At 39.4% G+C, this 16,654-nt stretch overlaps 1 protein-coding gene across 3 annotated transcripts in view; it reads left to right on the forward strand.

The window, feature by feature from the left end:
• Nucleotides 1-16,654, forward strand: part of Nachralpha6 (nicotinic acetylcholine receptor alpha6) — a 241,146-nt gene that overhangs the window by 214,393 nt on the left and 10,099 nt on the right. For all 3 annotated transcript variants that reach the window (XM_077404959.1, XM_077404958.1, XM_077404957.1), the window contains 4 exons: nucleotides 11,702-11,811; nucleotides 13,488-13,702; nucleotides 15,152-15,352; nucleotides 15,732-15,886. In XM_077404959.1, the coding sequence (XP_077261085.1) occupies nucleotides 11,702-11,811; nucleotides 13,488-13,702; nucleotides 15,152-15,352; nucleotides 15,732-15,816 (611 nt within the window). In that variant the 3' untranslated portion in view covers nucleotides 15,817-15,886. The remainder of the gene's footprint in view (nucleotides 1-11,701; nucleotides 11,812-13,487; nucleotides 13,703-15,151; nucleotides 15,353-15,731; nucleotides 15,887-16,654) is intronic.

The following is a 16,654-nucleotide window of genomic DNA, read 5'->3' on the forward strand; positions in this document are numbered from 1 at the left end:
TATTCGTGATACACGCGAAAAATATTTCCAAAGGCTAATTCGCAAATCGAAAAAAAAAAAAAAAAATACCGAATGGATATTCAAAACCTTTCTTTTTTTTACATGTAGGTCATTCTCGTTTGAATCGTTGCTAGAGCATGTCTTAAATAAAAATTAACTGTGAAAATAATACTCTATAGGTGTGCGCATTTCGCGACGATAATGATCTGGCACGGTGCCGTATTTCAAAAATCTCAACGTGCAGCTCGCAAAATCACTGCGGTCGACTACGATGAGAAAACCGCGCATGATGATTATAGTTTACGCATGGAAGGGGCGATATATAACAACACATGCATTATTAACGATGAAATAATGCGCAGACTTCGGTAGCGCGCAAGAGATGCCAACAAAGGAAGAGAGAGAGAGAGAGAGAGAGAGAGAGAGAGAGAGAGAGAGAGAGAGTACATTATACACGCATGGATATGCAGAGAAATATGAAGCTGATCGCGCAAGCGGGAACAGCAATTTTGACGGGGATGCAACAAATGTCATACTATATATCTCGCTGCAAAATACAATCTACGCTGTATATATATTATATGTATATATGGAAAGAGAAAAGCTATATAGGTATTGAATTTATAATAACACAAAATTTCACAGACACATTTATCTTCCATATACTTTTGGCTTCATCAATAATATCAGAAAAGAAACTGCAGTTTTACACAGATGATCGTTTTTCATTCGTGGATAATTATAGAGAATGTGCCACCGTAACTATGTGATTGCCATACGTTAACGATATCGCCGTCTATCTGGCTTTTATTCCAGCAATTAGAATCAGTAATCGAAAGGCTTAATGGAACGGAAGCCCATCGGCAATTGCCGTAAATTTTCAGGAAAAAAAATGGAATCTTTGCCCGACTGTGTATTTTACTCCACGTACAAAAGCAGAGAATTTATTCTGTCATTTGTGGCTACAGTTACGAGCTCGTATAAATGTCACTACGATGGTGCCGTAATGCTTAAACTGTATGAGAATTGATCGTTCGTTAGAAGACGAGGCTCAATGAAATCTCCTCAATCCAGAATTACACGAGAAAATTACGCGAAATACACTGATATATCTGATAATCATAAGCAGCATAAAAACAAATTTTACTTTCTCATAAATCCGTACACGGTATCCACATTAACCACTGTCGGGGCGCTTAAAGGGTGATTCATTTTACAATTAAACATAGTTAGGTTTAACTTCGCGAGCCATTAAGGTAGTTCGATGATGAACGACTTTTGCCAAAAGTGATAGGTTTTATTTTTTATATCGAAAGAAGGAACTCTCCTGAATCGATTAAGCCCAGAAAGAAGATAATTCACCGTCCCGTTCTCAAGATATTTAATTTCAAAATTAGGTGATTTTAACATTGGTCTAATAGGAAAAGAGATATTTTCCTATGAATAACACGAGTTTGCGAAAAATCTTTTGCCAAAAATGTCCGAACAATATATATCGATAGAAAGAGGACACTGTGAGGAAGCCTATAGTTAAAGGTGAACACGATCCACCGTACAGTTTTTTTTTAAATTAATAATTAAAGTTTGGTTTCCGGTGCTCAAGCGCTGATTTTCACAACTCGAGCGTGGCGACGTGGCAACGCCGCACGCTGGGATCGTCGGCGTAAGGTTAGGTGCACGTTAGGTGTGAGTGAGCGCAAAGACAAACAAGTGTACCAACCGCACGAACTGTTTGGCGTTGCCAAGTCGCTGCCCTCATCTCGTACATGAGGGCAGCGAGGAAAATTGTTTATGTAAAAAATTACATGCACTTTGTGGCAAAATTACTGTACTTCAGTAAATCGCCATAATAACGCAATAATTCAATCGAAATAAATAAAGCTCCGAAGTAGAGCACTCAAGAGTTGGCACAAGTTAAAAATTAGTCAAGCGACGCATTAACACACACTTCATTTTAATCTATTTCAGGCAAAATATTATTCTACAACGTAAAAATTACTTACCAATGGTCTTTTTACGTCGTTACGAAGCTTTGCAATGCATTATCTTATTTTTTCATGATCATATAAATGATTTGATAAAAAAATCATAAACATTGTTGTGACTTTGGCCCTTCATCATTGAACTACCTTAAGCTCTCGCGTAGCTCTTTCTCCGACGATATATCATTTTTACCGCTAATAAGCATGCAGCGGGGACGCGCAATTTGGACGACACTGTTCGAGAACCGTATACTAACTGTAGTCGCTACTGGAAATTCTCCTGTTCTTCCATCAGTATTTTCTCTTTCTCCCTACACCCCCATGTGTCTTTGTATCCCTTATGTTCCACCAACAGAGACGACTCTCTGATTTGTATTTATAACTTGTTATTTGAACGTTCACTTTCATTATTGGCCACGTATAATCGCATGTGTGGATAAATATATCTCAGGATCAAACAACTTTCTACACGATGTAAATGTAAAATTGAAATTACATGTCTGCCTTCTCGTTCTTCCGTGAATACTGCTTCTTCTTGCTCGTTCCCCATTTCCCAACGTATTTTAAAACCTGTCCTGTGAGCAGAACTTTATATATTCTTAACTTTTATATTTATGTAAGATTTGCGATAATCGATAATTTTTTACGTTAGCAGCACGTATGTGAAAAGATTTGATAAGTTAAGATTCGAATTTCGTGTTATACATATATTTCTAGAATCTATTATATTTTCCTTACCTCGATATTTTCCTTCTAACTTCACTTTCTTCACTTTCCCAAGTTTATAATTAAAAAGTCTTCAATCGCGAAATTTAATATCTGAAAAGAAATATGCGCACTATCTTCTTCTCACTTAACTTAAGAAACACGAAATATCGCGGTACAATAAAAAGTATGGAATATCATAATCATAAAAAGTCGTGTGAAAGAATTATCTTTCTTTAACGTTGTGCTGTAACAACGCAAACCACCATTTAGGGAGGGAAAATACGCTCTATAAACTTAAACTTTTTAATTTCCAAAGTCGAAAATTTCGCAGCACGACCACGGAGATTTCGGATACGGCGGAAAGGATGTATAATAACCGCGCGCACATTACACAGCTGGGATGCTGCGTTTCTGGTGCGCTGAACCGCGAAAGGAGCGCGCGCTTTAAAGGAGTAATCCGCATGCGGAACGGCGCATAAACGAGTGCCAAACTGTCGACAATAATCTCAGTCAGAGAACATGCGCGCTCATCCGCTAAGGGGATACGTATATAAGTGCTGTGAAAATCCGTTCGCGATGCGGTAAGCGGCGCGCCGAACGCATTGAATAACATTTCGAGATATCGTACCAACGCAACGTATGGACCGCAGCGTGGTGCAGCGAAATTTACGACTCCTTTCCTCTCGTAGGTGCAACAGTATGAACGAGCCCGTACTGCTGAATCTTCGTTACAAGAAATATGAACACCACTTCATAGAAATGCTATGTAGCTCCCTATGAATTATCTCTCTTTCTCTCTCAACGAAATTTAAACCGCAATACGTGTCGTTTAAAATAACTCAATTTCTTAAACATGATACGTGGAGACAAATGTAGCTTTGTTAGCGCTATTTTTATCCTCACAATTTTTCTCTCTCTCTCTCTCTCTCAGCTGTTAAAAAAATAATTTATAATTATTTTTATAATTATTTTAAAATATGCATCTGATAGAAAGCAGTAAAATACATGATGCGTTGTCTTTTTCGGAATGCTACCTGCAATGCGAATACTTACTGGATTACTTGGTTTAAAAAATGCACTGAAAGAATTACTATTGGTAACGACAGTCGTCGCATCGCAGACGCGAGGCACAATGGGGCAACAATGCTGCGGAAACTCGTATAGCGTTCAACGTGATTTATTTATTTACACCTCCGCATGCACGTAACCATCGACCACGTACGCCCACAAAAGCGCGAGCTACCGACAGGTGGACGATACTGATAAAAATCGTAAGAGAACTCGCGTGTGACTTATTTAAATGCCTCTGTGTTGGTACGTGTTGGTACGTGTGTGTGTATCGCTATAACATCCGCTACGCGACAAAACGAAACGAGGCTACGTCGTCGCCGGCTACAATGGCCATCGTGTAAAGCAGAGACTCTCAACGGTTTGTAGACTGAAGTCCGTAACATCTAACGATTTAATTGCCATAATGTCAGATTAAATAATAATCTTGCTTGGATTACTATCGATCTGAAGAGAGCACGAACATACAAATTTGTTGATTGTCAGCAACTACATCTCCATTTCCGAGCATTATTTTTTAATTTATTTATTAATGAAATAAAATTAATTATAATAATTTTTTTTAACTTTTAATTACAATGTTAACCCTTCGCAGAACGCATGTGTAATTCTGCTGCTTTCGTCGAACAAGTGTGGGTCTTTTACGCCAGTTAAGATTTTCAAGCTGTAATGGTGCCATCAAAAATTTGAAAAAATTCAAGTATACTTTCAAAATGCTTGATTCTTGTTTGGGTTTTTTTTATGAGTTCGTAAAATCTCCGTAAAATTCAAAATGGAAGTATCGAGCGGGTCTTGAAAGCCCCATTTGTTTTGCGAAGGGTTAATAAAGCATTTAGTAATGAGTCATCTGTTTTTATTTGTAAAAAATATCTATGCGCACACTATAAGCGAATAAAAGATAACACATCGATACGCTTATCATCGTAACCACGTATCTCTTCCAGTCGATCGAAGAATTCAATCGAGCAGGTGGACGGTCTGAGAGCCACTCGACCATGCCATGCGGGTTTCTACGACTCCTTCTTCCGTGTTCCCTTCTTTTTTTCGCGCTTCCTTTTTCCGTATTCTCACAGCCGGCTGCGAAATGACCCGCTGCAGTCTCCGAGTATCATACAACTTTGACGAACGTCGTATCCGAGAACGTTCGCTACTTTATTCCCCCGTTCTTCGTGGCTGCACAATAAGTCGGCGATTTCCCTTTTCTCTTCTCTCATCATGACTTACTTCTTCTCTCTTTCGTGCGCATTCTCGCAGGATAAAATTGCAACCGTTTCCACAAAGATCGAACGATGCGAAGTCTCTTGACTTCTCTCTCGCTGAGTTATTTTAAGAAGAGAAGTTTTCGCAAAAGAGAAAACGAGAAAGAGAGAAGCTCGCGATGCTTGGATCGAGAAAGCGAGAACCTACGAGGAAGTCAGAATCGGGAGTAATATTGTGGCGGAACTTGGACGCAAAATCGCAAGAGAGCAATCTTTGTAATAGTCCTCTCTTTCGACACATCGTGGCGCACTTTTCGGACGTTCTCCTCCTGAACTTTTCATTCGTCGCGAGTTTGCGCCCCGACTGATAAAATACGGCAAACTACATAAATAATCCCGATTTCCGTTGACGGAGATATGGCGACCGAAGTACGAAATACGAGACTGTAAATGGCGCGATTTAGGAAGAACGTTTTAGAATATTTCTCTCGGAAATGCCGGACGGAAAAAGTCCACGTAACTGTACAAAAGTCGGAAGACATAAAAGGCGTTCGCACGTGGCCGGGTCATAAACGCACGCGCGCGCAGTAATCAAAGGCAACCACAAAACGTACTACGATACGTTTAAAACGGCGGAAACGAGCCCGGTGCACGGGCAGTGGACAAGAAGAAAAAACGGGAATGAGAAGCGACATTTATGAATAGGCAAAAGGAGGAGCGTGCGTTTCCTGCCCCGAGAGTCGAAATGTGTGCACATGACCGCTCGTAGTAATTGAAAAATAATGGAAAACGAGTAAAAATATTACGGCGAGAGATCCTTAAATGCAATCTTCTCTTCATTTCATAAACGCGAAGAAGCATCGTCAAGCGAGAAAACGGAGAAGAATCCTACGTGACATCGCGAGCAAAAACCGAGCAAATAACGAGGTGCAATATAAGACGGGTGCGGAGATGGAGGGGCAGATGATGAGAGAAAAAATAATGGAAAAGCCGAGTGTTCCTACGAGATTGGTGATCAGAAAACGAGCAAACGGCAGTCGGCGATGTAATGAGAACAATCGTTCTTCGGGAGAGTCAAAGGACATCGCAAGTAAGAGTGCATTAAAATTCGCAGTATAGTCATCTGCAGGTATGAAGTCTCTTCGCGACTCTCGACTGTAAACGACATTATGCCAGAGCGGTGTAAAAATGCTTTCCTAAAAAGTGGAATAAAATTGAGATCAAGCGATCAAGTCAGCCGGATGCGGGTGGGTTGATAACGAGAACGGAGGAAAATGTAACTTCGCAAAATGACATCGCAGAGGAGCTACAACAACGCAATTAACGGAACGTGGCTGTCATAAAGAGAGAGAGAGAGAGAGAGAGAGAGAGAGAGAGAGAGAGAGAGAGACACAGTCGAAGTGCTACTGGCAATCAAGAGACGCAACAGTGCCGTCGCCGATAATTCTCGGCAGCATTTTCTTTCTTGAAAAGTGCAACTTTCAACAACGATAGAAGTCGTGCTATTAAGAAGTATTTAAAGTGATGACGCCAACGGAATATTATAACGCTGTTTGTACTACGTTTCTCCGGCAGGATGCAGCCAAGATGCAACAATTTCATTGTTGAAATTAGAAAAACTATATGCACATGGAATTGCTAAGAATAAGCACTCCCAATCAGACTAATTTCGGTTACAACTCAACGTAATACAATTTATAAATTACATTTGATAATGAAAAGAAAAAAAGACAGGCACTGTCTACGCAATCATCGAAGTAATCGAGCACTTTTATTGTTAATTCATATCTAACAAGATGAGCTCGAAAACGCTTGCGCGAAAGCGAAGGTAAGATAATGTTAGTAGAAGAGAGAAATAAAGTGCGGGTGAGCATTTGTAGTAGATAAAACCGGTCATTATACGAGTAACCAAGGGCCAGTTTCGTAAGCCGTACGTAAATGCGGAAATTGCGTGAAGTAACAAAGCTGGACGTGCGGAACGAGGACGTAAAGCTCATAATAAAAATGTGATGAGTGCAATTTGACAAGACACATGCGTGAAAGAGAAAGATAGAAAGAGAGAGAGAGAGAGAGAGAGAGAGAGAGAGGGAGGGAGGGAGAGAGAGAGAGGGAGGGAGAGAGAGATAACTATGTAGCGAACGAATTACTTCGTCGACAAGTCTCTCGAAGTAATTAAGGAATGGGAAAAAAGCACGTTCAACGAAAGGAAATGCATCTGGGAAACGAAACGAGAGCCTTGAACTGGACTTACGGGATCAAAAAAGAGCGAAACGAGAGTCGATAACGAAATTAATTAGCTTAGCTCGTGCAAGTAGACTACATTCGGAGTACTTAACGGTAACTCTCTACAAAACGGCAATGCGGAAAGTGCTACGAGCAACACATCTTATCGAAAATTGTTCACGATCGCTTGCACAAGTATGACTCTGCACAGGGAGATAATTAATTCTTCGATGAGTCGACAATCTTTGTTATCTTATATAGGAGCGTAATTCGATATTATTACTTTATTACAATACGTGTGCTAGGTACGTTAAATAGAAATTGGAACGCAAAATGTCCGCGAATATATCGGCGTTGAAACTGGGATAAATCAAATAAGAATACAATTATATTCAAAATATATGTCTGTTTAAAACTTCAACTCTTTTATTAAAGCTGCAAATTTCTTATAAAACAATTTCACGATAAGTTCTTCAGAAGTACGGTGTCGATGACGATGTGAATAGCATTACAGTTACGTGAATGGCATGAAAACCTCTCGATGAAGTAGCGTTTATATATATATTCATGGAAATTAACTTAGAAGTCGTAAAAAATGAGAGGAATTTAAATTGCTACTCTTGCGTCTTTTCAATAGCAAAATTATTCCGCTTGTAAAACTCTTAACGCTCCGTAAGTAATTATAAACCGCAATTAAAGACCGTGTCAGGTCGACATTGTAACGAAATATATCTTTAAATTCTAATTGTGTTATATTTCTTTAATTCCTTGTTAACGCATTATTTCGTAATTCGAACCGATAATTCCGGGAAAATAATTGTTTATACAACTACAAAAAAAATTGACGTATAAAATAAAATGACCGCCAGATTTTGAAGATTTTCCTATTATAACTTATTATAACGTAAAAACGCGATTCTTCAACTCATCATTCGCGCGCTATTGTTGTTTGTTTTCTCACCAAATTATTTCGTAGAGCGGCGAAAAATATTGACGTTCATTATACAATGATTCGTAAATTCTGCATTAACCATCACATTAACCGGTCCAACATTGCAACGCACGTAGTAGTAACTAATTAATTCGCTGGAATAATTTAAATTACGATCTATCTGTCAGTTGGAAATTCGACGACGTCGGCTATTTCATCGGATATAATTAAATTTGGGCATATGACAGCGAAATAAAGCGTACACAAAGCTGATTATATTTTACAAAGATTTTGTAAAATGGCCACAACCGAATCGAACAACTGGATGAACCTGTTAATAAAGCCAGAAAGGAGATGCGTTTCACGCTTCGCATTGCGCGTAATTTTTGTCCGCTATCTCATGTTTGTCCACGTGCGTATGAAACAAATATTTGAAATAAATATCGCTATCTATGACGTTGCACGTACCAGCAGTTTTTCTCGAAAAATGTAATGTTCTCTTTATGCTGCATTAACGTGAAAACCGCCATGTCATGTAAAATTCACGAGAATACATTGTCCGATCTAATATCCGTGAAAAACAAATATGTTTACTTATTGATGGGAAAGTTCTTTGAAAACAAATAACGTTTCTATTAATAAATATATACAAGCAATCACACATCAATGAGGAACCGAGAGAGATTGAGAGAGAGAGAGAGATTCCCCTAAATTGTAGACCAAATATAATGAAACTAGTTAGGACGCATCAAACAGAAGATATCCTAAAGTTTCATACTGAATTCTAGATATAATGATTTATCTTGGCCTTAAATTAATGAAGATAACACATCACTGTTAGATAAAGATACTTCATATTTTTGCCTCTAATCGCAATTCCCTACATCTCATCCAGCTTCCGTTGCAGTGAATCAATCAAGCGATTTTGCTTTCATTGATAAATCACATTTCCAGCGAACAATCAATAGAAGGATTAAGTAACTCGAAACGTCATAAATATAGGTACACCTGGTACGTAATGGCAGGCGAGTCTTAAAGATCCATTAATAAAGGCACGGAGAGGAGATAGCCGTTTTCGTACACGGCGATTAATCACAACCGTGAAGGCGCTCGTGCCGGGCTTTATGACGCCATTAAACATAGCCGCTGAGATAGGTTAAACTCGAGAAGTTAAAAAAGCAACCCTTTTAGCATTTTATTCGCCGCCACTTGAAGCTCTCCCGTTCCTTCTTTTTATTTTCGCGCGCGTCTCTCGATTCGGGAGTCATTTGCGAGTCTCTGCTTTAATGCAGTATTTCAGATGCACTCGCCAGGCTACGGCGACCCAATAATTTAGGAGGAAAGTTAGGAGGCCCGTATTTAGAGTTACGAGCGAATCTTTGCAGTCGCAGGAAAGGGGGATAAATATTCAACTGCATCCGTACGCAACCAGAACGAGGCGAATAAAAATATATCGCTCTCGAAAACCTTTAATTTGCGAGAAACGTTTTGCATTCGTGCGATATAACGTTGCTCCGCTCTATAAGAGGCTGGGTTATTTTCTTGTAAAAAAAAAAAAAAAAAAGATAATTCGAGGGAAGGTGGGATATTAGAATATTTTGCAGCGTGGCGCCCGGAATATTTTAAGTTTCTTACGTTTAACGAGACGTTAACGAAACATTAAGTAGATTTTAGGATTGATTTAACAGCTTAAATGTGCGTTGATAAGGCTGATTATTTTCGTCATATAGGAGAGAGAAGATAAACTTCTCCCAATGGGGGTGACCTATATTTATAACATAAGAATAATACAAAAATAAGTATACATTAACTGGCGTCATTCGATGCATATATGATACCACTTGTGTGATCGAAATAAATATCGATTACAGTAGACTCCCAAACGCTCCAAGACAACTTTCTTAAGGAATGTGAAGGAATAAGTTAATCATGACGACAAGGTAGCCGCGTCGATAATAAAAGTCGAGAGATAAATTACATCCCAATCTGATCGTAGTGCGTATACAGTAGTTTTAACCGCAGCTTAAACGTTCTCACGATATGCATCCCTGTGTACTCCTATACGTTTAAGTATTATTAGATTCGCGTGTCGATGACAAACCGTAGAGGGTTATAAGAAGGCTTTTGTGTGCATTTTCGATAAAATTGCATTTTTTTTCTATAGCTGCATGATAGTGTAAGCGTTTTCTCTCCGTCGCAACATTTCTCTGCGCAACACACCATTGCCTCCTCTTTTTCGTACACGCACTCCGCGCGCAAGTAAGTACATTTCTATATTCTCAATTTTCTTATTTTCGCTTATCTAACATCAGAAACTGAACGTACGTAAGTTACCTTCACTGTTCTGGCGAAATGTGAATTGCCGACCTCAGCGCAACTTCAGCAGGTGAACTGGGTTACGCGTATCGATGTATCCTGTAGAAATTCTGGAAATGTTAGCCTTTCCCCGTTAGATGAGTAAAACTGCTTAAATATAAGTCTTACGAAAGCCCGAGAGCAAGCTGAGAGATACCTAAAGAACGTTTAAAAAAATTAGAATAACGTTCTTCGGATATATCTCTGCGACAAACAAATCCCTCTAGACATTTTTCTATTGCCTGCTCAAACAACACAGAAGTGCGAAAAACGCGTAAGGGACGTCTGAAGAACATCTCGTAGACGTTTTCGTCGTACCCTTATAGATATTTTTGTTGCTGGATACGTGGTGTATGCTATTCTTACTCTATGTGCTTTTATTCTTAGCTATGTGTTGTCTGTCCTAATTATTATATTACCGAATAATAATACGCTTGTTACGCTTGTCTATTGTTTCTTTCTCAACTTTCGCCTCGAGTGTGAGTCGCAAGAGTTGATTCCGTGACAGGATCCATTCGGATGGCACTGAACCGCCGTGTGTTGTGACTGCGAGTGTGTCATCGTGGCGTGTATGTCTTCATGGAGAGGCTCGAATATTCGGCCGCGTCTGGAGAATGCTCCGTGTTACTGTGCTACATGTATATACATATATTCGCTGGTATAGAGAAATCGACGAGGACATTCGAGCGGAAGCTTCTCTCCAACAGGAGATGAAAATAAAAAGGGCTAATGCACGATACGAGAATTATAGAAAAAAAAATGAAAAAAGGCATTAACTGTAAAATGCCAAGTGGCTCGAGCGAATTCAAAGCACACTCCAGTTCGATAAATATAATATCAGGAAATGTGAAAATTGCATTTGAAAAATTGCATTATCCTTTGGAATGCATGGTTAAAGTACGCCTCGCTTTAAAACATTTCAGACACGGATATATTCTCCCGAATGTCTGAACTTTTGAGCCTCTCCGCGCGTACCGGAAACGCGCGAGCACTCGTACAGGCGAATGAAAGATTATATTGAATATGTATGTTGAGAACAAAAATGGGGGGATATCGAGTAAGAAGGTTCTCAAGCGGAGACGATCGCGATCTGAGCTAAGAGAATCCAGAAGAATAATCTTTCATTCTCGACGAGAAAGCTGCTAACAGCGTTCGATCGACTCGCCATTTCCGTGACTAATCGCCTTCTTTTTGTATTCTTTCTTCGGGGGATTTTCGGGAATACCTCGATTCAGGATCATACTTCAATTGCATCATGTTCATGGTGGCGAGCAGCGTCGTGCTGACCGTTCTGGTGCTCAACTATCATCACAGATCGCCCGACAGATACGTGATGCCAAATTGGGTAAGAAAATACTAATCAATTAACTATATCGGACAGTTTTAGCTCTAATTAATGATAAATAACAGCATCGAATAATATAAATGTGATAAATGTAGCGTGTATTATTAATGACGCAAATGTTGTAGTAAACAACGGTAATTTGTCACCAATGTAATTTCGAATGGCACAAATACCACTAGTGACTGAATTAATGCTAATAAATATACGCTAATAAACGTTGATAAATGTAATCATTAAAATCGCGCAGTTATTACCTTCTTTTGTAACTTTGTGGGTTTTCTATGCGCTGAAATGTTTATCGTTCGCGCAGTTTTTGTAGAACGGATTATGTATCGTATACCAATTCGAAAGCAAATTGATTGAACCTACATAGAATCGGATCTTTTTAATTTGCTGGAAGTATAGCTTAGCCGATTGTAGAATAAAATATTTCAGTCGAATAAAGGTTAATCATTTTAGATATATTGCGAAATAAGCTGCTTAACTAAACGGATTAGCCGAGATTGCATTTGCTTTCGTCATTGTCGCAGTGACATACTATACCGAAATTGTTACAAATTTAATTACCTTCTACTACGCTCTATAATTGAACAAGCAGCAATTTCTAAATTACACAATTATAATTTTATAATCGCGATAATAAAACGCGGTAGTATATAAGCATATTAGATTTATTTTTTGGAAAATGTTAGTATTTTCATCGAAATATTCAAATAATTATAATAATGAAATAGCACCAAATTACATCTTAATATTTCTAATGGTATTATTTAACGATGGTGGAAATTGTTGCGAAAATTAAAAGCGACTGAACTTCGTGAATTCGAAACAATGCGAAATAATTTAAACCTTTGTACGCAAAGAATACTTCGCGTAATGGTTAGCGATACGTCTTGTACGGTAAACTTTGCGGTGCGGTGTGGCTATAACTACCATTGAAAACAGAGTTTTCTTGAAAGTTTAAAATGCCTTCGAGCTGTTGGTACTTACTTCCGACCAGTGCCAGTTAGTTAGTGCAATTTTTTTTACGCAAATCAACACATGGAAATTGTTTGAATACTCCGGATTTGAACAAGTACACTGCGTACACAAAACATCCATAGTGCATATTTATACACAGTGTGTCAATATAATATACAATGGATAGAATTTCGAATTTGATATGTTTTATTTCACTAAAGAAACGTGCAATTCCGGCTATCGAGTTTAAGTCCATGAGTAAATATTTTTTTTATGAATTCGTATTTTTTTAAATGTTTTTAAAAGAACAAAAATATATGTAGGTATGATTATCGAAGACGCCATTGTGTCACAAATTGTTCTAAAAGCCAAATTATTCTAAACTCAAGTAGTATAACTAAAAGATAATCGTGACTTTTGGGAATTCCGTAATTTTCACTTCAGCAATTTTCAAAATAAAGAATACTCGCTATCCCTCAGGAGTGACGCTTATCGCGCGTTCTACATATAAATCTTTTGAAAGTATCAAACTTTGAATATGGTGTGCGGACATCATTTAAAAATTCTATACTCTCCAATTTTCTGAACGGGTTTTTGGTTCTCGCAGCGAGATTCGAGGAAATAAAGTTGAGAGGAATTTTTGCTAGAGAGCGCGGCGATACGATACGTGATGTAGTTACAAAGTTTAACGAGACAATAATTCGATGTTCACGCAGGTGAAACTAGTGTTTCTACAATGGCTGCCGTGTGTGTTGCGCATGAGTCGGCCGGGCAAGAAGATCACAAAGAAGACCATTCTCATGAGTAATCGGATGAAGGAGCTGGAGCTGCAGGAGAGGAGCAGTAAGAGTTTACTAGCGAACGTTTTAGACATCGACGATGATTTTCGCCACGGGAACAGCGCAGCCAATCCTGCCTCGGGCTATATAAGGTACCACCAGCAGTTCCTCGTCCATTCGGATCTTTTCAGGTCGTTGCGTTTGGCGAAAATCCCGCGATGACTTGACCATCCATTTTCCCCGGTTAGCTGCGCTCTTTTTTCCCCACTGCACTGCTGACAATAGAGCTGTTGTTTGACGGGCGAATGTTGTTCGCGGGCAACAAAACCGCGTCACATTTTAATCCCATTGCGCGAAAAAGCAATGAGAGAGAGAGAGAGAGAGAGAGGGAGAGAGAATCTGGCGTGAGCGCACATAATAATCCATTGCGAGCGATCGAACGCGGACGGGCAACGAGCGCGTCGAGAATGAACGAGGCGTGCGGACACGTGTTTCCGAGTAAATACACCCTGTGCTGCACGTAATTCAACTCGCGTGTCCGGCCGACGCTCGACGCTATTTTGCAGCTCTACCGGGGGAAAATCGAAGACACGGGGGCTGCGCACACAGAATGATTACGGGATGGTGCACGTCATGTTTGCTCTGCGATAACTGCGAGCGGACGAGAGAGATCCGCTCGTCCGAAATCCGTCGGCCGTCGCTTAAAACGGCCGCGACGGTTGTGCCGCCCGGAATCGAATATCGAGATTTTCGCGAATAAACGCCGACTCAATCTACCGGTACCCCGGATTTCCGTGTGTTTTCCCACGAGATCTTTGCGGCCTTCTCTTTTCCTTCTCCCTCCTCCCCCCCCCGGGTCGAATCGTTAACAAAATATTCCATCCTAACATTTTTTTTTCGCGCGACCCTTCAATAATCACTTCTGGTTTGCCGCATGATTTTCACCGAGCAATCCATTTTTTCCTTCGTCTCTTCTTCGCTCTTCTCTATAACACGGAAAACCGATAATCGAGTTCTGTGACATAGTGGTCCAATTCGAATGCAGAGCGCGATAATTTTAATATATTTTTTTAAATTCTTTACTTATATATTGTAAAAAAAAAAACATTGAGACACGTTCACTGGATTTTTGATTACAAAGTGTCTTGTATCCTGCAAGTATATTACTTCACACAAGGAAGAAAATTATTTATTCCAGACTCTAATCTTTAATGACCACTAAATCAATTGATTATATAAAATATAACGCGAAAATGAAAATATTCAAAAGTATAATTATATATAGTTCGCAATTAATCGTTGAAGAGAAAAATGTACGTAAGTAATGCAAAGTGTAAATTGCTATAGCAATTTTGTCTCGCGTCGAACATAAGACTTCAGCGTTTATCGCATTTGACTTTGCATTATCTTATGGATCAAGAGACGGATTATTTCAATAATTATTTCAATAACAATAACTCTTGACGCTTTGAAAAGCCGGAATTTCACGAGTTCTCCAAGGACCCATGCAAAACGCCTGTTGACGACTTGCTGATGGGTCTTGAGAGAGAACGTTGTGACACTTTCGAGAGTATAATAATAATTTACATGATCTTTTACAGCAGGTCGGCGTACGGGACGCCGCTGTCGAGCAGGCCGGCGACGGTCGAGGAGACTTCGGCGTCGTTACCTCTCAGCGGCATGCAGAGGGAACTTCACACAATCCTCAAGGAGTTGCAGTTCATTACGAACCGCATGAAAAAGGCGGATGAGGATGACGAAGTCATTAGCGACTGGAAATTCGCCGCCATGGTGGTCGACAGGTTGGATGTTTTAAATCTTTCGTATGTGGTTTCAGTCACGCGCGCGGCGTCTTTCTCGCGAAAAATCACGAAGAGATAGCTTTTACAGCGGAACCCGAGGTTCAGATCCTCGCGCGAGAAAAACTCGTCCGTCATTTATACCCCGGTTCGATTCGCCGGGCAAATCCATTTACGTGATGAGTAGCTGAACTTATTCGTTTCAGCTGCTCAAAATTCCTTTATTTAATAATTTCATTTATTTGGACTGCAATTATCACATGAGTTTAATTAACCAATACTTATTTCCTCAATAATTCGAATTATAAGAGGAAATTATTTATTTTTTAAATATAATATCGACTGGAATTAACACATTCAATTTCTCTGTTGTGAAATCAAGGGTTTGCCTGTTCGTCTTCACGTTATTCACGGTTTTGGCTACGGTGGTGATACTGTGTCGCGCGCCACACATAATCGTCCAGTAATAGACTGCCCGGTCGAACCGAAAAAAAAATACACAAAACATGCCAGGGATAGCGCCTCCTGGAATATTCGGTAAGAATATAAGTCATATATTTTATTATATAATTACCCTCATAATTGCGCTTGTTCTTGTGTCGTCTTGTGCCGAAATCACCGTGCTCGATAGCTTACTTGTCGGGATTTCGCTTAATTCGCGCACTGTTAGTTATTCGGTCGAGAAACCGAAATCGGCATGTAAATTTTGCACCACACGGACCGAACAGGTCGCGATCATTACGTGCGAATGACGTGGGTCAGATGACCATAACGCAGTTAATACTGCGTGGAAATGTTAACAAGCACCGCGGTGTAACAAGCTCGGCTCATTGGCCGTCGCGCGCGCTGAAAATATCCAATCGCGCCAACGCGAATGGTTCTATCTCGCAAATTCGTCGCGCTAATTGCCGGTATACGTACGGTACCTTCGGAGCGCAATTATTTATGCATTAACCCGGATATACAACCATTCGATTACATGATTTCAAGTATTGGAACACTCGTTGCTTGATTAACGAAAATTGGCTTTAAATAGTACGATAGTTCCGAGGTAAATGTGATTAGTATACAAAGAATATTAATTACTCGCTTATATAACTATCTATAAAATTACGAGAGTTTTAATATTCATCAAATAACAGCTCACGTACAGAAATATTCATTGTTTTAATTACATAATTATAGTCTACAAAATTAAAATGTTAATGAGTTTTTGCTCATTCGGCTCTCTCGCATTTTTTTTATATAAAAATGCTGCGAACAAAATATAAGTTAAAATAATTTTCGTATTTTCTATTGCTTTTA

The sequence above is a fragment of the Temnothorax americanus genome, unplaced genomic scaffold (genome assembly GCF_048541705.1).
Source record: "Temnothorax americanus isolate GAGA-0224 unplaced genomic scaffold, ASM4854170v1 Scaffold2, whole genome shotgun sequence".
Lineage (NCBI taxonomy): Eukaryota > Metazoa > Arthropoda > Insecta > Hymenoptera > Formicidae > Temnothorax > Temnothorax americanus.